Source organism: Cercospora kikuchii, assembly GCF_019650295.1.
Source record: "Cercospora kikuchii DNA, contig_00004, whole genome shotgun sequence".
Classification (NCBI taxonomy): domain Eukaryota; kingdom Fungi; phylum Ascomycota; class Dothideomycetes; order Mycosphaerellales; family Mycosphaerellaceae; genus Cercospora; species Cercospora kikuchii.
Window position 1 is genome coordinate 3,143,155 of NW_025408585.1, and position 20,035 is coordinate 3,163,189.

General features: G+C 54.4%; 6 protein-coding genes across 6 annotated transcripts; 2 read left to right on the forward strand and 4 right to left on the reverse strand.

Annotated features, from left to right (window-relative positions):
• Positions 1–150: 150 nt before the first annotated feature.
• Positions 151–2,711, reverse strand: CKM354_000746100 (uncharacterized protein; the record flags this gene model as incomplete). Its single annotated transcript, XM_044802809.1, has 3 exons — positions 151–588; positions 631–2,560; positions 2,701–2,711. 3 exons carry the CDS (start codon positions 2,709–2,711, stop codon positions 151–153), a joined length of 2,379 nt encoding a protein of 792 aa, XP_044658744.1.
• A 370-nt stretch (positions 2,712–3,081) lies between these two features.
• CKM354_000746200 (uncharacterized protein) lies at positions 3,082–4,464 on the forward strand (the record flags this gene model as incomplete). Its single annotated transcript, XM_044802810.1, has 1 exon — positions 3,082–4,464. One exon carries the CDS (start codon positions 3,082–3,084, stop codon positions 4,462–4,464), a length of 1,383 nt encoding a protein of 460 aa, XP_044658745.1.
• Positions 4,465–6,242: 1,778 nt separating this feature from the next.
• Positions 6,243–9,701, reverse strand: CKM354_000746300 (uncharacterized protein; the record flags this gene model as incomplete). The annotated part of the gene is made up of 3 exons (XM_044802811.1): positions 6,243–6,874; positions 6,926–7,256; positions 7,317–9,701. 3 exons carry the CDS (start codon positions 9,699–9,701, stop codon positions 6,243–6,245), a joined length of 3,348 nt encoding a protein of 1,115 aa, XP_044658746.1.
• Positions 9,702–14,267: 4,566 nt separating this feature from the next.
• On the reverse strand, positions 14,268–15,257 carry CKM354_000746400 (uncharacterized protein; the record flags this gene model as incomplete). The annotated part of the gene is made up of 1 exon (XM_044802812.1): positions 14,268–15,257. The coding sequence occupies one exon, from the start codon at positions 15,255–15,257 to the stop codon at positions 14,268–14,270; it is 990 nt and encodes a 329-aa protein (XP_044658747.1).
• Positions 15,258–15,556: 299 nt separating this feature from the next.
• CKM354_000746500 (uncharacterized protein) lies at positions 15,557–16,206 on the forward strand (the record flags this gene model as incomplete). The annotated part of the gene is made up of 2 exons (XM_044802813.1): positions 15,557–15,704; positions 15,794–16,206. The coding sequence occupies 2 exons, from the start codon at positions 15,557–15,559 to the stop codon at positions 16,204–16,206; spliced, it is 561 nt and encodes a 186-aa protein (XP_044658748.1).
• A 1,159-nt stretch (positions 16,207–17,365) lies between these two features.
• On the reverse strand, positions 17,366–19,143 carry CKM354_000746600 (uncharacterized protein; the record flags this gene model as incomplete). The annotated part of the gene is made up of 5 exons (XM_044802814.1): positions 17,366–17,730; positions 17,797–18,276; positions 18,328–18,359; positions 18,450–18,755; positions 18,815–19,143. 5 exons carry the CDS (start codon positions 19,141–19,143, stop codon positions 17,366–17,368), a joined length of 1,512 nt encoding a protein of 503 aa, XP_044658749.1.
• Between the last annotated feature and the right edge of the window lie 892 nt (positions 19,144–20,035).

Here is a 20,035-nt window from a genome sequence, read left to right on the forward strand (position 1 = left end):
GATGGAGAGTGAGGCACGTGGGCGGCGAATCGAACATCATATATTCACGCTCAAAGCTCTATGGCTTTGCGGACTATCCATAGTATGCCATAATGCACTCCTCCTTCAGCAGTATCATGCTTATTCGTAAGCTTTTCGTCAGAACGGTCATCATCCTAGTAATACACTGCTCGCGCCCTGCGGCCACTCGGCTCTAGCACTCTCAGTGGCACCCCTTGCAGCCCATCTCATCGAAGCCAGCGTTGCAGCCGCCTGGGTCGTATCTTGATTATCGCGGAGCTGTTGAATTTCGGCGTCTCGGGTGGCGACCTCTCTCCAGGCTTGCTGAACTCGCTCTTCAGCCATCTGAGTATCTTGCACGCACTCGTACAAGCCCCACGCAAGGCTCATGCTCGTGCGTCGCATTACCGCGAATTGCTCGAGAAGCTCGGAAGCTCGATCCACAACGGCCTCAGCATTATTAATGAGTGTCTGTCGCGCCGCGGTCTCATGGGAGAGCTCCAATCTCGCCACGAGGCTTTCCAGCCGGGCTTCGATAGCTTGCCTCCTGCATAGCACAGCTTGCTCACTCGCATCGAGAAGACTCCGCTATAGCCTCGCGCTTCCGCGCTCCGCTGTTGACCTGCCTACGCGGCCAGCGCGCACTCTGCTCTCAGAAACACTGTTGTCGCCAACCCTGCCGTTTGAGCGACGAGGCGCGCGTGGTCTGGAACGTGACAGATTGAGGCCCATGCTCATCCACCACTCCTCCGGCACATCGTCTCGTGCAGCGAGTCGTTCCACAATCCTGCGCATCGAATCCAGGTCTTGAACATCGCCAGTCAGAAGTGCTTCAGAGACCTCTCGCTCTGAACGAGCAGCTGGCGGCGAAACAGGGTGGGCCTCAGGTCCGTCCTGCGAAACCTGTGCCGACTGTGTAGAATCATCCTGCTGAATGGTGTAAAGAGCGCGCATTTCAGCGGCAGCGTCATCTGAGTCGTAACCATCCGAGAGAAGACCATCCACTGGCCGTGCTTGGTACTGGGGCGGAGGCGAGCGGTTGCGTTGGTTGTTTTGTACCGATGCAAGTGTATCTGCCGTGAAGCGACGAAAGTAGTCATTGACTTGGCTCCTCGTCTCGTTGACGGTGTCGCGGATAACCTGCCCGTAATGCCGCCGACCAGACGGTTCTGTATCATCTTGATCTTGTCCGTCACGACTCCCACGCAGCTGTCGCTCACGCACCCGCCTCGTGGTCTCAAGCATGTCACGAAAGTGCCTGCGATCTTCCTCGGAGTGGTGTCGCGTGGCCAGCACACGCGTCCTGCCTTCCTCCGACTCGAGAGCCTCCTCGATCAGCCGGAAGCCAATATCAACACGAGCGGGTTCTGTAGCCAAAGCAAAGCGATTGCCATCCCGGTCGCGTATGCGCTGATGACGAGCTATGCGTTGACGACCTTCTGGAGTGCGCATCTCGTGGAAATAGATATCCTCGGCAAAGGCTTCTGTGGTGATCGCTTCTGCTTCCGTGGAAACCATCTCATCCTCTTCGATGTCTTCACAGCCCTCGCCAGAATTCTCCTGGTTCTCGTCACCACTCTCCGGATCGGTGATTTGTGTGCTGCTGCTCGAAGTGTTGAAGGATCTGCTGGCAGCGGCACTAGCGAAGCTGCTCTCTGCACTCGGTAAGGACTCGTCTGGGGTGATGGTTGTCCGTATGATCTCCCAGCCGTCGCCAGGTGTTGGGCTGCGTATCCGATCTCCAAGTCCATCGACCGGCGAGTCGGGTCGCCAAGCATGGCTGAGAGGGTGTGCACGGCGGAGCGAGGGTCGGTTGACGGTAATGTTGTCTGACTCTGGCACGAACAAGCTGTCGTCTCCTGACGCTTCCAGAGGTGGCGTGGGAAGATTACTTCGACGTGCCTCTTCTGTATCGTTCCGATGTATTGGCTCCGAGGAGCGCAAGATGCGCAATGGCTCATTTGGGTCCAACACTATGGTGTGGATGGGCTGAGAGAAGCCGTCTTGGTCTGCGGTAGGACTCGACGAGATTCGCTCCCCACCAGATTCAGTGCTTTCAGAGGCATGCACTGTGAGTAGTTCTCTGTTTCCGCGCAGACGTCCCGTCAGCATGGTCTGTCGCATGCGCAGCTGGCGTCGCCGTTGGCGTTCGCGCTCGGCGCCAATCTCCATGTACTCATTGTATCGACGACGCGCGGTATTCGGGTTGGCATCTCCTCCCCAGTAGTTGCGCGACTCGGGCACCGGAGGCGGAGGCGGCTCAGATCTTGCTTGACTAGAGTTCTGCTCAGCAGCTTCGAGGAGGCTCGAGATAGGCGGCACACGTCGGTCGTCACGGCGTCGTGGATCGTGCAGTCCATTGAAGCCGACAGATGGTGGAGGCGATCGCTCGAATCGTGGCGGAAGTCCTGAAGGCTCGCGGCGCAGGCTGGCGCGATTCACCCTGCGGCCATGGACCGAAGGCCGCCTGCGGATTGTTGAGCGCGCAAGAGTCGGCGGCCAGAAGTCGGTCTGTTTGGGTCTATTGCTGGCGCATTTCTCGTCTGGATCGCGCCAGATGCTACACGTTGCGTGGTGACATTAGCCTCAGGTTCGCGTTGTGGCGTGGCTCATGCGCGGCAAAACTGGGTCGCGACCAGCACGCGCCCAGCGCGAGCGCATGAGCGCAAGAGGTGGAGTTTGTGTTTTGGGAGGACGTACGGAAGACCCATGGCGGGGCGGAGGGCGCGGGCGAGGGAGTGGAGCGGTGCGAGCGGTACACGCGATCAGACTGCGCTCGTGAAAATAATGCAGCGGGGTGGAGGGGAGAGGTGGTGATGGGGTGCGTGGTGTTTGTGAGCGAGGCGAGACTTGCGAGCTGCGGCTGGGGGATGCGAAAGATGTGGAGAAGCCGCACCGCACATCACCTTCCGCGCGCTGCATCTACCCGACTCTGCCGGCTCTTCTCTTTGCATTGTCTTTCGCAAAACACCGCGCTATGCTCATCGTAATGCTTCCCACGGCAACATTGGTCAAGATGTACGCTGAGTCTCCGGTAGGTTGTGCTGTGAATGTGACCAGGAGAAGTGGGCTTTTGCCACCATGATCGAGCTGGGCCTGGAGCGCATATCCAAGCTGTTGTCCACAACCGCACTATCATGGCGAGCAGTTCATGTCGCGGGGACCAATGGCAAAGGCACCGTCTGCCATCTCACCTCCGCTCTGTTGAATGCTTACAACCACTCGTCGTACCGCGAGAGCCGATCGCAGTCACCCATCAAGCATGCAAGATTCACGAGCCCACACCTGGTGGATCGCTGGGATGGCATCGCCTTCAGTGATGCGAAACGACCAGTCATGAATGTCGTATCAAGAGACCTGTTTCTGGAGTGTGAGAATACTGTCAAGGCGTTCAACAACGAGCACAGTATCAATGCTACCGAGTTCGAATTGCTCACCGCCACCGCATTTCAACTTTTCCAACACGAAGCGGTCGATGTAGCAGTCGTCGAAGTTGGCTTGGGTGGCCGCCTCGATTCCACAAATGTGATCGGAGAGCCCGTGTCTGGTTCCACAGAAACAAAACTCATTCGCAGACGTTTCAACCCTGCCAAATGGCGCCCGAAGCCTCTCATAACTGCCATCACACAAATTGGACTAGACCATCAGGCCATGCTTGGCAATACGCGGCAAGAAATCGCAACGCAGAAGGTGGGAATAATGAAGCTCGGTGTGCCCGTTACCTGGGCCGCAGATGAAGAGCTCGAACCTCTGTTCCGTGCCCGAGCACAGGAGCTCGATGCTCCCATTGTCACGTACAAAGATCTACCTGTCGAAGCTGTACACTGGGACACTTCCGCTGCAAGAAGAATCAACGGCGAGCTCGCCATTGCCTCGTCGTGGACTGCGCTATTGGGACTGGGGAGACTCGATAGACCAGAGGAAGCAAAGCAGCCAGGAACACCACTCCACTCCTTAATCCGCGACTGGCACGACATTGTTCGAAGCTACTCATTTCCTGGTCGACAGGAGACCATTTCTCTTGAGCCTATCATCGGACGCCCAAGAGCGGCTCTTCTCGATGGCGCTCACAATGAGGATGGTGTGGCGTCGTTGGCAGAAAAGGTTACTTTGCAGCTTCGTTCACAAGGCGGCCCAGTCGTGTGGGTGGTTGCGCTCTCAGAATCCGCGGATCGACAACCTGGAAAGATGTTGAAGCCTCTGTTGCAACAAGGCGATCGCGTGGTAGCAGTCGAGTTTGGTCCTGTGGACGGCATGCCATGGGTCACGCCGAAGGAGGGAAGTGCGATTGCGGAAGCTGCGCAGAGCATTACTCGAGATATCGAGGCGAAAGATTTTGGCACTGATGTGAAAGCTGCGTTGATCGCGGCTTGTCAGCTCGCAGACCAGATCAGGGGGCATGTCGTGATATGTGGAAGTCTGTATCTCGCTGGAGACGTGCATCGCTTGCTACGAGAAGCATAGAGAACGTGAATTGGCCAGATGGCCGAGCTGCTTGGGTCAAGTCTTCTGAGCTCTTCATCACGCCCCGAACTCTACACTTTGCAGTGAAGACTACTTCAAGATGTTAGCTGCTCGGTTTTCATGCCGTTTCCAAGAAACACAAGCCTGGACATTGACATTCTTACGCTCATATGTCCAGCATCAATGCGGAACGATGCGTCCATCAAGGAACAGACATCCGCGATCTCCGAACGTCTTCGCTTCACCTCATTTCCGGCCAAGCAGTCTGTCTGCCATCAGCGACCTAAGCCATCTCCCTTTCTCCTTCCTCACTAGCCGAGCTTTCCCGCTTCGGTCATCTCTATGAACCTTCCAACGCAAGCACAGCCACAACGGCAAGAGCGAGTCAGCGCACCACCGAGTAAGTCCGAACAAGAGCACCCAACACGCTGGCACTCGAACCATACCGATTGCGGTTTGCGCGACTCATCAACCTTTCTCACCTTCTGACGCACAGTCCTTGAACCCTGTCCCGAAAACGCGGACTCTCCCCATATTTGTTCAAACTATAGAGAGTCATGGCTCAAGCGTCGCGGGACAGTGATGAAAGGAGAGAGACACGGGGGACCAGAAACGAAGACTTAGAATGTCAAGCTAATGGCGCGGCTCAACAAGAAACAATAAGATAGCGAGTACTCTCTATATGTCGGATAGTCCAGTGAGATATACAATAGTGGGCGAATGAACAAGAAGCATCGATTTTTAAAGGCTACTACCTACAGCATGCAAGCATCGCTCCCAATCCAATGATCCCAATACCTGAGTCTTTTGAAACAAAGCGCCTGCATATTCGCCCAGGAAGCCGCAAGCAGTATCCTACACCCACACCATGTCCAACCCAACCACAAAGCTGAAGTGACTGGTTGATGCCAAGCCAAAACATCGATTCATGCACACAAACTTTGCTCAGCTGGCAGACAGAGGGAAACTGAAATAGTAATAAATAGATGAAACCCAAAACCTGCAATGCTCCCATCGCGGCGTTAACGATTCAATCACTGTCGCGACATCCAACGGCTCTCGATGCTTGACGCAACCGTCGTAACACATGCAAAAGGATCCGTTATCGTGTTTGCGGTCTCCCTTTACGCACGAGTGACGGCAAACGGAAGTGTCACCATTCGCTACACGTATGGATGGAAGAATGCATGCAGGATAGAGTGCGTAATCAGGTAGGCAGAACTCTTCGAAGCGTCGATCCTCTCATTCTCTCTCCTGTTGTTATACATTCCTAAAGAGCACGCATACTGCCTGCCTCTAACCTCCTCTCTACCCATCCATCCATTCATGCCTCCCCTCTATGTGGCAGATGCCGATGAATATGTCCCCGTTTCTCTCTCCCCCGCTTTAGGTTCGATGCAATGCAGATAGTGCAAACGTGGAAATGATGCATCTGGGAATAATCTCCTCTCCTCCCTCTTCTTCCTGTCAAAACTTGTTTCTTCTTAACAAGTAAACCCTCGTTACTTTGTAATGCATAAAGTACTCCATCAACGCCATCGCTCATAACAATAAAGCAAAAGGACGTATACTATACAGTTTCTCCAAAATGGTGACAAAGCTCGTTGATGCGCCGCCGCCGCCGTAGTGTTGATGCAAAATCGACAACGAATAGAAACTACTGCGGCACTGGGATGTCGTTACTCGGTAATGGTTTTCATGAAGGTCTTGGATTTCATGCTCTGCTGCTTCTTTTCTTGCTGCTGCTGAGCTCTCTCTTGTTCTGCAATCACGCCACCCTACGGCTGTTGTTGTTCTGCAGTGAGAGAGCTCAGCCCAAGCATGCTGGAGACTGGTTTCCGCTTCGTCTTCGCCTGTTGTAACCTCGGTGCCCCTTGAATACTGCGGGGCTCTTTCATCAGTGTCGGGTCCAGTTTGCCTGGTGTTCGTCCGGTGACTGTCTTGAAATCTCCAGGGAATCTGCCTGTTGGTGGTGCCGCTGATGCTGAGCGCCACAAATGGTCCGAGGTGTCGCTGAGAAAGCTCGTGCTGGATTTCGAGAAGAAACTCCTGTGCCCACGATTGCGCTTAGAGAGAATGATCTCGTCGAAAAGCTTGATGCTCGGATCTTCAGCGCGCGTCGCCTCCCGCTCGTGGATGAACTCATTGAATGCTTGCGTCTGTCGCAGCATGTTCATATATTCGCCGTCGCCATGTGGTACACTCTTCAAGAATTGGTCCATGTTGAAGTGGTAGATCAGTCCCTGCTTCTTTCGCTCGCCAGAGGCAGGGTGCATGTAGCGTCGATAAGTGTAGAGCAGTGACGCGAAGCACCTCACGAATGCTGCACGAACTTGATCTGCACGGAACGCAACGGGGCATACAATGCAGACTGATGGCGCACAGCGAGCGTGGATCGTAATCCCACAGCCTGGGAAAAGGTTAGCCATACCTCCATACAACAAGCGGAGAGACCACTCACCATTGCACCTGAACAGTTCCTCATCGCACCTCTCGTCGCAAATCGTACAAAGGGTCCTTCGATCGGCTTGTCTCCGTTGCAGGCAGTGACCTTCCACCCACTTGGTCATGTCGGTGTCCCGGACGGTCTGTGTCATTGTGGGTTGCATGATGGTGCTTGCCGCGAGCGTGCTCTGTGCGTACACACTCGGCGCGTAGCTCGAGCCCGATAGACCACCTCCAAGGGTGGATGTGGACATGCTTGATTGGTGACCAAGGACTTGTGGAGCTGGCCCATGGCCAAGGATTGGCGCGCTAGGTCTGCGGACTGTGTTCATGCGATCCATGCCAAACTGATCCGGTATGTTAGTCCTATCCGCTAGAGGATTTCGAGCATGAAAGAGAGAATGTACCGTAGAGTTCCGCCTGCCTGTACTCTCGGCAAAGTGACCTGAGCGCTTCTCGCGTAGCGAAGCCTGCAGGGCAAAGCCGCTGTCATTTCTCGAGACTGGTGTGCTCGGAAAGTTCGTCGACACGGGTGATGGTGCTGTGGTCGGCGAAGGCGGCGAGGCTCCAGAAGAGTTGCTCTTAGCACCCGTGGAGCTGGTTGAAGGCCGGTCGCTACCAGGTCCTGAGCCAGGCCTCTGCACGAGGAAGGCATTGCATACTGTTGCCCTTGAAGTGGAGTCCAAGCTTGATGCATCGCCGAATGTCGTCGAGCTCTCGCTGACGTAATTTGCCAATGTGGAAGGAGTCGGTCTCGAATTGAAGACTTGCGGGTTCTCGGAAGAAAAGGAATCGTGCGGAAACGTCTCGATTGCGTACGCCGGAGGGCCGATCGGTACACCAAAGCGGGTGTGATGTGGAGCTGCGGCCTGTAGCAATGCTTGGAGTTTCCGTCTCTGTGGTCGTGGAAGTTGAGTTTGATAATCAGTGCTAGTGATGGTATTCTCGTCAAGATCCACCAGGCAGTAGTCATCGTCCGGAATCTCAAGCTTCTCATAGCGCTTCTCCACGCCAGCAATGTAAGGACATGGTGCTTCAAGAGCCTGAATCAACCTGTACGGGAGCACAGGAATAAGCACTCCGGTCCACTTGAGAGGGTAGAGCAGACTTTGTAGCGCTGAGCAGGCCAATTGCAGCATCGCAGTATGCGACGAAAGCAGAATGATTCTAGATTCTGCGAGTGCATACTCGAAAAGAGCGATGATGTTCGGGATGGAAAGGCAGCGGAAGAGTGCGTAGAGGTCGGTGTTTCGTGACCCAGGAAGTTCGTTGATCGCTTCCTTCCTCGCGTAAAGCCGCAGGTCTCTGACGGCAACTTCAACCTGGGTGATGGATGTGATGGGACTCAGAGCTTCAATGCATAGATTGCACACATAGCGCTCGAGTGGCTGCCACAAGCCAACTTTCGGAGAACTGGGTGGAACGCGCAGAATGGCGCCGTTCGTCATCGGCACAATGACTGCCTTGAGCCATTCCTTCCAAAAGCTCGTAAGGCCTCCATCACGTCCTAGAACACCATAAGCGCGGGGGATCCAGAATCCAGTGTCGCCCTCTGTGAGGCCATCGATTTTCGAGGCAGCTCCGTGTCGTACAGGCCTCAAAAGGTCAGTCATAAGGCCAATCTTTTCTTCCACAGCACTAATGTCCTCTTCGAGTTTCTCCCGCTCCGCTGAGCCCAGCTCGTAATTTGGAAGATCTGATAAAAGCCGACTGAGCTTGGCTCTCTCGGAAGATAGACGTTCCCCAAGACTTGCTGCCAGCTCGCGCTCTTCTTCACTCATATTTGCTTTTCTCCACTCATCACACTCCTTCTCGAGTCCCTCAGATGCTGAATCGCTGAGTGGCACCCACATGGTCACGCAGATGCCATGAAGCTTGCTGTTGTCCGAGTTTGTCATTGTGAAACCATGCCATGTGGATCTGGGCCTCTCATCTGAGGAAACCACGGTGACATCGTTCGGGAACACAAACATTGGTACATAGTCCGGGAAGGGTGTGCGTCGTTTTGATTCGTCGAACATGGTCTTCGTGGGATAGCGATCGAGGAGCACCGGCTCGTATCTTCGCTTGAGTGGGTGCATGTCTGCGGGCGTTTGAAATGGCTGCGGTGTAGGTATCACTGAGTTATACCCGCTCAGTCTTTTGGATTGTCTCGCCGAGCTTTTGCTCATCACGGACGACGCCCGTTTCATGCTGTTCATCGTTGACAATCGCCTTCTCAAACTTCCCACGCCACTCTTAAGACTTGTGTGAGGAGTCTCATCTTGTGTAATGCGCACCGTCTTCGGTCGTTGGACCTTTGCCCTCGCGGGAGGATCCCTAATCACGGCACCTGCTGCAACGTGGATATCCTCGAGGAAGCTGTCTCGCTCCGAAGCGAACTTCTTAAGCGCCTCTTCGAAAGCATCGTCGCTCAATCCCGACCCTCCTATGGTGCCTGCCTTGATCGTCGTACTACTGCGATTGCTGGCCGGTAATCGTTCCTCCGTCACATTAATGATGCTGCCCACGCTCTTTCTCGCTTCGAAGCTGTATCGCGAGCGCCTCTGCGTTTCATTCGGTGATCCTGGAGTCGTCGGGCGTCCTGAGGCATGTTCGATTGCGAGCTCGAGATCCTCATCGATCGTTTCTTCTACCGGGGCAGCGGGAGCTACCGCAGCGAACTTCTCGTCAAACACTTGCGCCGACTCGATGCCCGCAATAAAGAAGTAGTCGGCGAGCGGGGCGGAGGTGTCGCCATTGGGAGAGCCTTTGCTCGAGGCGTCCTTGTGCGATTTGGCGGCGGGAGCCATGGGGTGAGGAACGCTGCACGCGTGGTCGAAGGAGTGGACGTGCAAGAAGTGCACAGGGTGGTGGGTGGAAGGGGTCGAGTGTTGGTGGTGCTAGTGCTGGTCCGGCACGCAGACGGCTACCTCATGGAGCGGTGTCGCCAGGAAATATCGTGGGCTGCAGCATGTGGTTGTTACACAAGCGCCAGGTGGAATGGCTGCGCGGACCCGCTCGACAGCCGGCTGGTATCACGTAGGAGCCGGGTGGGCTTTTGATTGCTGTGGGCGTTGACCTGCAGCGCCGTCGATGCTGGCTTTCTATGCCCGTTCTGTCGCTCACACGTGCCTGGACAGGCGGAAGAGCGAAGTGGAAGAAGTGTTGCTGGCTTATCTGCGGAACCAACGGTCGACCGCTCGGCAACTGAGCGCTCGTTCGTATCGCGCTGCTGGGCGACGTCCAGAGCAGCCCAAACAACGTGGGCGGGGCGTCAGCAGTTACACTGACCGGGGCAGGCCAGTGGCAGCGGAGGATGTTGGCGGAGGAGAACTGTCAATGTGATTCCTGCTGTCCGGGCTGGTGATCCGGGCGATGCTGAGGTGTGTCGCTGGAAGGGTGCTGGGTGCAATGTGCCTCTGTCTGTGCAGTCGACAGCGCGGTTACGACAATACTACTGCTGCTCCGGCGTCCGAGGGACCACTTGAGCAGGGGCTTCAGGGCAAGATAGCCGCAGCAGATGCCTGAAGTGCAATGGGTATCCTGGACACGCTGCAGAAGTAGTTCCCGGCCGCTGCTCCACTCGGTCTGCGGTGTGGCTCAAGCTGTGCTCGTCGAGCAAGACTGCGTGGCGGGCCTGCCCACGACTGACTCTGACGCTCGCGGCAATATTATCGAAAGGCTGGTGCTCCGACTAATGGGTGGACGGGGCGTGGAACAGGACGGCAGCAGGAAGCAACGACGGTAGCAAACGACGACGACCTCAAAGGGATGACGGCCACGGGATAACTCGTCCATCATCAACCACAGCTAGCAGTTGCTCGCGGCGCTAACGCTGGCGGGCTCTCAGCGATCCCAATCCTTTGACGCGATGTCTAGCGCCTCTGCAGCCATACGATTGCTGCTCGTCGCCAAGCCAGTACACACGGTATGCTTTGCAGTCCAGGTACGTACACCGTCCCCCCTCCCTCCACTCCGTTGCCATCGCTAGCGACGACGCGATGCTGCTGATCGCCTGGGCACACTTCGTCCTCGCTTGGAGGTGAGAGCATCATATCGCTGCCGCGCACGCAGGGGCTGCTCTGTTCACTCGAGTCGTCGTCGTGTGTGAAGAAGAAACACGCGCCCTCTGTACGCCACAAATGTCTCACACACGCACAGCAACAACGCCGAGTCACGGTTGTGCATTTTGCCAGACCAAACGAGGCTATTTGCGATGCGATACTTTAACGAATCCCAAGCGGCCACCGCGCCGACCGGCATGCTGGACGATTTCCTTCTCTCTCGATGTGAACTCCAGCATGCCACATCCACATCTGGTCAGGGCTATCGGTCGCCCTTTCCAGCCTAGCTGATCCTGCTAGCCCAAAGTCTTTCCTACACCATGCCGGGGCTCGTGGTTTGGCGAAGGCTTGTTCACGTCGCTTCTCCTGTCAACCGGCCCTCGGCACCCAGCACTCGATGATTGCACAGCAGCCGCTGTTCCTGCACAAGCGCCTCGTCCGCTGCATGCCATGCACGGCATATGCAACGTCCGCGCCAAAACCCACCCAACGGCAGTGGTTCGCTGCAATCAAGTTTCTGGGACAGCGAACACCAGCATGGCAGACCGTTCATCACAATTGGCAAACATACGGTGTGTGTAGTAGCGCACTCCTCCATTGGTGGCACCGACAAGGGTGGCCCTTCTTTCGCCATCTTCTCCACCCTCTTAGCCTCTGCCACCCCAGCAGAACATCCTGGAGCGGCACATGTTCTTGACGTCTTGTGTTCCACTCTGCCACAGGCACAAAGCTCACAAAAAAGTGAAATGCGACATCATGTTTCAGTAATCGCGGCCATCCATGGCGAACTTCTGATCTCTGCCACTCTTGGACAGCAGTATTTGAAAAACATCCATCATGTATCCTCACGATGGACACGACCAAGCCCCGCGGACGCGTCGAAGCGAAGTTTAGTCGTGCCCGTGACGGCCGAAAATAGCATGGCCGTCGCCGATCTCAGATTCTTCATTATCTCGAACAGGAAAGACATGGCCTTGTAACTTTCCAGCTTTGAGTTGCACGTTGTCATCGCAATGCGGGCGCAGTTTGCCTGATCCCCGTCAAGAGGACATGTGGCACAGAAAACCTCCGCTAGCAATATCGACTCTCAAACTGTTTCGAAAGGCGTGTGTCGACACCCACATCCTTGAATCTCGCAGCAATATTTAGGAGGTGATACGAGGCCCGCTCACTTTTCGACGCGGCACCGGCCGAACCCGAGACTGCACAAAATCACTGTGCCGCAATGTGCACTGTGCTCACAAACAATCAATCAACGGCTCGCTGAAGAAACACGCGCTACGGAGCAGCTGAAACAATCGAACCCTTTTGTGGCTCAAATCAAGAAGCTTCGAGGGGAAGCTTGCGCCATATCAAATATCGGCTGCGCTTCGATGCGCTGTCAACTCACAGACTCTGTGAGACCGTAAAATGAACGCGGGAGAGCGACGTCCAGCATGACGTTCAGTATATCACGGCTGAGACGGAGAAACTCTCCATCGAAAAAAGCTTTCCACCCTGATCCCTCTCACGCGTGCGCGCGCGCAACACGAGCGTAATGGAGCAACAGTCCAAAAATCCCTCTCCACAAAGCCACCGCGGGACGCCACACTCCTGCACCATTGGCCACCGAAAGTTAACGTTTGCAAAGTGCCAATACCATACGGAATCTCTATCGTCTCCACCGCCGCACGTTCGGCAGCACAAAGCCGAAGGATGCAACTCCGACGCACGCTACACAACAGCAGCTTTTTCTAGCTTCTTCCTTGCGGTGGCTCCTGCTCATCAGCTGTGGATACGAATTAAATCGGAGCAAAAGTGAAATAAAGGTAAACGATGAGGCACAGGATACGCCATGCTTCCCACTCGTAAAAGCGTGAACCCGCTCGCTCAGCATCCATTGATGAGAAAGCCCGAATATGGGACCGAAAAGTATCCCGTCGCGCCGGTATTGTCACGTCCACGGCGGTCAACGTGTCCAGCCCGTGTGATCGTGAGACCCTCCACCGTGGAAGGTCTCTTCATTGGCGACGATGACCATAGTTTCATCTTGTCACTCCGCGTGTTGCTGAACACTACGCACAAACTGCGAAACTCCAGGGACGGCAAAATTCCACACACAATCTGCGAAACTCTGCAGAAATGCAGATCGCAGTCTTTGCAGATTGGTCGTAGATATCGGTTTCGACTACATGAATCTCCACCCATCAAGGAAAAAGCTCCGGAGTCCCTGACTCCCTGATCTTCTTCTCACGTGGAGACCAATTGCATCGACGTCTCCGCACCTTGAGAGAATTATATCATGTGGAGTCACCAGAGATCAAAATACTGGAGCATCGAATGATGCGCACGAAATTGTGATTTGTCTCCGCGCCAAGACAAACCAAATATGCACATCTCCAGGGGAGGAGCTGCTGACGGTGAGGATGCTAGGCAGCGGTCAATCGTAACTCTATGCCATCGCTGGCCCGTGTCAGACGGTGCCCTCGTCTTCCTCGAAGACCCTGACGTGAAGTCCAATTGCACGCCACAAAAAATCACAAAAATGTGCCGGCGCAAGGCAATCGCGCACGGTCGACTCTCCTGTAGCTCATGTGGGCATCGCACCAGAAATGGATGATGTCAAGGTGATCCGCAACTTGCAAGGTCTGTCCATTGAGATTATCGAGAAGCGTTGGCTGTTGGTGCTAATCGTGTGCCAGTAAAGTCTCTGGTTCACACCGTTCGGCGATGCGAATCATAAATCGACTGAAGAGCGCACATGCCTAGTAGGGTATGGATTTGCTCTTCTTTTCAACGGTACACTCACAGCAGTGAACGTTGTATGTAGCTTGTATCCAGAACCACGTGTAGGTCCAGAGCCTCAGCTCTTGTTTGGTAGCGAGTGTGCTTGCCCGACGAGACCACTGGGAAGCTGTGTCTTGCGATGAAGGCGGATCGTCGATATCAATACAGATCACTGGCGAACTCATGGTACCTGCAGAGACATTCATCATATGCAAGCTCATGCTTGACACCACCTTCAGCCGATTGGAGTTCGCACACGTCCCTGCACAGCCTGCGTGGCTTTGGAGTGAGATGAGTGTTCCAGACCACCGGCTCTGAGGCGTCACATTGGGTCACTTCGCAGCGCCATGACGTGTTGTGCAGAGATGAGCTCCAACTGCACTTCGAAAAATACGTGGAGCTTGATTGCGCACATCCCACAGCCAGCCTCGCGTTACTCGCCAAATTTGCGAGAGCTGAGGTTCTGATACCTCTTGTTCCGCTCGGCCATTGTGTCTCTTCGTCCATCTCCGCGCAGCACAGTGGATTCGCACGAACACCCGCAACTCATCGTCCTCTGCTCGACAACCATCCGGTGGTCAAGCTTCCCTGCTCGCCCATCGCATTTCTCCAGTCGATGTTCAACAACCCCAGGGGCACTTTACTGCCTACATCCTCGCTCTTGTCCTTTTCGCTCACCAAGAACATGACCTGTTCCACATCCTGCGGTTTCAATACTACCGCCTCTTTTCCCTCCTCTTCGCCGTTCATCGCTTTTCCGCTAACGCCTTCGCTCTCCTTTAACCAAATCTTCTCCAACACAATACTTGACTCTCCCACGTTCTCCAATTGAGCTTCCAACACCCATTGCCGCGGAGCATCCTTCTCTCGAATTTTGCGTTCTGTAATTTTTGATCGCACAGCGAGAAGTTGTTGCGAGACGAATTGATACAGTTTGCGGAATGTGCGAGCTCGTCCCCCGCTCGCTGCTGCGCCATCTGGAGTGTGGAGGGTTTCGGTGTAGCTGATTGTCACTGCGAGGACGTATTGCCCTTCATCTTTGAGCTCGTGACGCAATGTGCGCTGTAGTGTAGTTCCTGGTTCGATGTGCTCCTCCTCTTCTGCTGATGCTTTGCCGTCCTTGTTTCCGCTTTCTAGCTCGAGAGCGATGCCTGTTGGCTGAGTGGGCGTCTGAAGCTCGGCGAGGATCTTGATCCCACTGACTGTCTTGCGTCCGGCGCCTTCTCCAGCCGGGAGCTCGTTATTGACGCAGAGAGTGCACGTGAAGGTCTCGCCGACGTAGGCTGCGCCAAAGGCGGAAGGAAGTGTGAGAGCGGTGGTTAGCGGGAAGGTAGAGTTCTCGTCGGCGCTGGGGTAGGCCAGCGAGGCATTGGGAGGGATATCGAGGCCATTGCCAAAGGAAGTATGTGGCAGCGGCGTTTGCGCAGCGAGGGTTGGACGCGAGAGTCGCAGGACCTTGAGCGAGAGACTGTGAGGCCCAGATACAGTGCCCGATCTCCCTCGGGCGTGCTGGGAGGCATGCGATGGTGCCGCCATATCGGAAGGCTGTGGATGTCGTTGAGGAAGTCGAGGCCTCTGTGCGTTGCTGCTACGTCGTCATCGTCGTGATGCTCATCGCCGCTCCGGCGCGGTATCACCAGATTCACCAGGCGAAGTCGATGGCAGCAGGGATATCACAAATGACGCTGGAGACGAAGCCAATTACGTTCCAGGGTCGAGGCATCGGCATCGGGTCCGAATAGCAGCCATCGCGATTTTCTCTCCCACTCGTCGATCTCTGCTCCTACGTCAGAGCTATACCGGTGACGAAACGCCTCATTTTTGCGGACAAGCATATGCCCACGGCAACAAGCCCGGCCACCCACGAGATGGCGCATGATCAACAAAATCATCATGCTGGCATCGTCGATGGTGGTGGCAAAAGTGATTTTATTCATCTGCAGCGCTTCCCACATTTGCGTTTAGCTAGAAATACCCCCAAAGGTAGGCCTGACAGGCGATGATTCCAACATCATCTACCTCTGCGAGGCACTCTTCATGACCTCTGGAATCGTGTTGACAAAGTTGACTAGGAAGAGGCGTCGTTGCGGGGGCACCCATTCCCGCTGGAACGGTCATCGATGTCTCGCCGGTGCTTGTGCTGGGCATAGTGGAGAATATCGAGCACATAGAGCAGACGCAATTGTTCAACTACACCTATAACTGGCCGTCCAAGAATTCCATAGGAGAGCCGAGGACCGCGCAGGCCGTTGTCTTTGGTCTCGGATCGATGTTCAATCACTCTGCCGAGGAACAGAATGTGGGCTGGAAGCGGGACCTGGAGCGACGAGTGATCGTGTATCAAGCCTTGAGAGACATCCAAGAGGGAGAGGAGCTCTGTATATCATACGGAGATCACCTCACCTTTGTCGATGCGGACGGCCCAAGGAGCCCGGTGACAGAGGAAGGCAGTGAGGTCCTCGGAAGGATCTCCGTGGAAATGTGACCGGCTCCGGAACCAAAATGAGGAAACTCGTTTTTGAGCGGAAGCTCGTTTCTGAGCGACGTTATGAGACCACGGCACCAGAAATCCGGATGCTACAGGAGTGGGGGTGTTGTTCCAACGGAGGGCGCATCAGTGGACAGACTTCACCTGCGAAGCATTCTTCCAGCATCGGAGTGGCGGAGGCGGTGGTCACAGTCCGACTCCAGGCAATGAACTGTCGCATACTGTACAGATTGTCTTAGCATCTAAGGTGACAGTATCAGCATTATCAGCCACATTCCAGCATTTTATGAATGATCAGAGCAGTCCATTCCTTACGATGCGTGTAAGAACTGTAGGCGACATCAGCCATAACGAAAGCATTTCAGAAGAGCATCGCTTCCATATTGGGCGAAAGAGCGACCTTACTCATTGCACGCTCAACTGACCGACACAGGCCTCGAAGAGAGATCATCAAGCGCAAATGGCATTGGGGCTGAATATTCAACGCACCGAGATCGAAGGTCAAAAATCCATGGAGAGTCGTCGAGAACGACGGCGAGGGATCGATCACAGCAAGGCGTCAGACCCGTCAACCCTGCTAACAATCGTGCAATGACTATGATGCGCGCAGGCTGTACAGAGTCGAATAAGAGAGATACAGTAAAACTTCAGCCTGCACCAGATTCGTTAGCTGCGAGACGTTCGACGCAGGTTTCGTGCATGAGGATCTCGCGGGTTGACTTACACTGGTGGAATGCCTTGAATCCTTCCACCGAGCGGCGATTACGGAGATTCGACATCTTGAAACGGTCCGCACGCAACTTTACTGATACATGGCGATGAGTGCGAAGGTCAACACAAGAGGTTATTTTGTGATCACATATGATCCGCCAAGAACTGACGTTGACGATCCATACCGGCATATTAACGGATCGGCGCCCAACGACGCGTCGATGGACAGATCCATGTGGACCGCTATACCATGATCGATCAAGAAGCGCTGGCACCAAAGCGGCACTTCCGAGACCCGTGGACACACAGGCCTGATAAGCCGGACCTCAGGAAGCAGGGGAATACTTCAACGTATCGTATTCACAGCCGAAAGACCTTCGTGCTTCATACCATTCATACTTAGCTTCTGCCTGTTACACACTCATCGCCTTTCCTCTCTTCCCTCTCACAACAAGTACCTATACGTTGGACTCAGATCGCCCAACTCTGTCTTCTCATGCTCCGTCAAACCAACATCCGTGACCGACTTGTCCCTCTGTCGATTCTGCGACCAGCACGCAAAGCCATAGATGATACACGAAATGATGCTCAGAATCGTAAAAGCGATGCAGATCGAGTAGCCCGTCACATACTTTGGTGCATCTTTCTTGAGGAAAGCAAAGACGGCGATGATACCACCAATATTGCCGAAACCGACCTGCCATGCAGATCCGACAGAGCGGCGATGGTGGCCTCCGAGATTCATGTTGAACCAGCAGACGATAACGGGCATGGCGGAATATGTGCCCATGGTGACGAGGAAGAGAGCCGCTGTAGGGAATCGTTAGCGATATGATCCTTGCAAATTTGTCTCAAGCCGGGCTGTGCAATGCTTACCATATTGAACAGTATTATTGTTGTGAACGCTAATCAGAATAGCAAATCCAGCAATGCTGATGCATATACTGAAAACCGCGAAACCGAATCGATGTTTCGTTGCGTCCGAGAGCACAGCAAGCAACATCGCATATCCGAATGCTGCGGCCCAAGGTGGTACAGAGTGAAGCTGCGTTTGAATCGGGTCGTAGCCATAGCTTTGAATGATTCCAGGAGCGAAGTAGGCGTATCCGTAAGCTGGAACAATGAGACCAAAGTACATGAAGCCGGCGACAATGACCTTGTAGTCCTTGAAAACATTGCCGACGTCCTTGGCGGTGATAGATCGCTCTACGGCCGAGCGACCCTGATCCTTTTGGAGGCGAGCTGCAACATAAGCCTTTTCGTCCTCGGCGAGCCATTTGGAGTCTTCTGGGAAGCTAGGGATGAGGAAGAAGAACAGGAAGGAGATGGCGACTGTGAGGGCGCCTTCGAGGATGACTGCAGACGAGGTTAGTTCGCCACTGTGAGTGGCCTTTGGACAGTACTTACAGATCCATCTCCACCCTTGATAGCCTTGCAGACTGTGTTCGACAAATGTTAGTATTCACTCGTGAGCGCGGCAATCTGAAACGAAGCTCTGACCACATAAGCGGAGCTCTGACTTCACTTACCCGTCCATCTTTCCAATGGCAGCAGCGAGCAATCCTCCAAACGCACCAGCCAGAGTCGTAGACGAGAAGAAGAACGTGTATCGCTTCTGCGCCTCGTGTCTCCGGTACCACATTCCGATCAAGTAAAAGCATCCTGGGAACATGCCCGTTTCAAAGAGTCCGAGGAAGAATCTCGTAACCAGCAAAGACTCATAATTCTTGACGAGACCCTGCATGATGGTGACGAAGCCGAAAAGGAACATGTTCAAGCTAAGCCAGACATTTGGACGGAATTTCTTGAGGAGGATGTTGCTCGGAATTTCGAAGCTGAGAGGACTTATGTTAGCAGTGCATTTTTCGATCGAGAGCAGAGTAGATACACGTACAGCACGTAAGGCACGAAGAATATCACGAGCGCAGTGTTGTATTCATTGCCTTCGAGCCCCAATTCCCTGGAAAGTCCGAGTACATTGGCATTGGCGATGTTGACCCGATCCAAGAAAGCCAAAAGGTACAGAATACACAAGACGGGGATAATGTGGATATCGATGCGAGCTACCAGCTTGCGCTCTGTAGTGTGCGGCGGGCATTCAACGTGCAAGTCTTCATCGTAGCCTTGAGGTTGATAGGCAATGTCGTTGGGCTGCTCGAAACGTTCCGATGATGTCGGCGAATGAGCGCCCTTCTCGTCTGTTGAGCTGAACGGCAGTCGCATCTTTGGTTATTCGTCGATCTGTTGAGCTCAAGTCCAGGAGAGAAGTAGAAGACTGAAGTTGGCCTTGATGAGTCGCGCCAGTAGTGCAGGATATGTCAGCAGAGTCACAGAAACGAGGCTGAACGAACAAGCTCGCGCAAGCCCGTCCAAGCGATTTCGAAGACTTTGATGGTGGCGTATTCCCAGCCGTGCGAGAACACAAGAGGTGAATCAGACCAGATGCTGCTCAGACTCAGAACATCAGAAAATCATGAAATGTTGAAAAGACTCAGCAGAAGAGCCGCTGAGACCTTCTTCGGCCGGCGACACGACGTGCATGCCCTTTCGCTCGCGTGGCACGCATGGAAATGTAACCGTGGCACCTGGTGCTGGCGGAAGAGCAGATCCTCTCCTCATTCTGGCGCCGACAAGCGAGATTGTGGAGAAGAAGGGCGGAGGATGCTGCACTTGATTCGCCGACGTCGGAGCTTAGGGCTCCGTTCCCTCGTGTCGTTTCCTTCGCGGCACGTTTGGTTCGGCTCAAAGAGCTGGACATCGGTGTCGGATCCGGGAGGCGTGGGGACACTCACAAAGCCGTACTTTCAATGGTGTCAGCTGAAGGAGAGTGTTGATGATTATTTGCATGGGACATGGTCAGCAGGACGATGTGGGTCTATACCAAGAGCAAGGTAAGCGGCATGCTCCACACAATGCCTAACGAGTGGCAGTTGCGTTCAGAAAAGGTCATGAGTTATCACAAGTTTACAATGGAGTTTGCAGTGCACAGGTTGGGGAGGTGAGGAGAAGATGTCGTGTCTCCCTTTCCGAGGCCATAATTTGCGCCATGGCGAATGCGAAAGCATAACTCGCGCATTCTGCAACATGGGCCAACTTTCGCATCTCCCCATCGTGC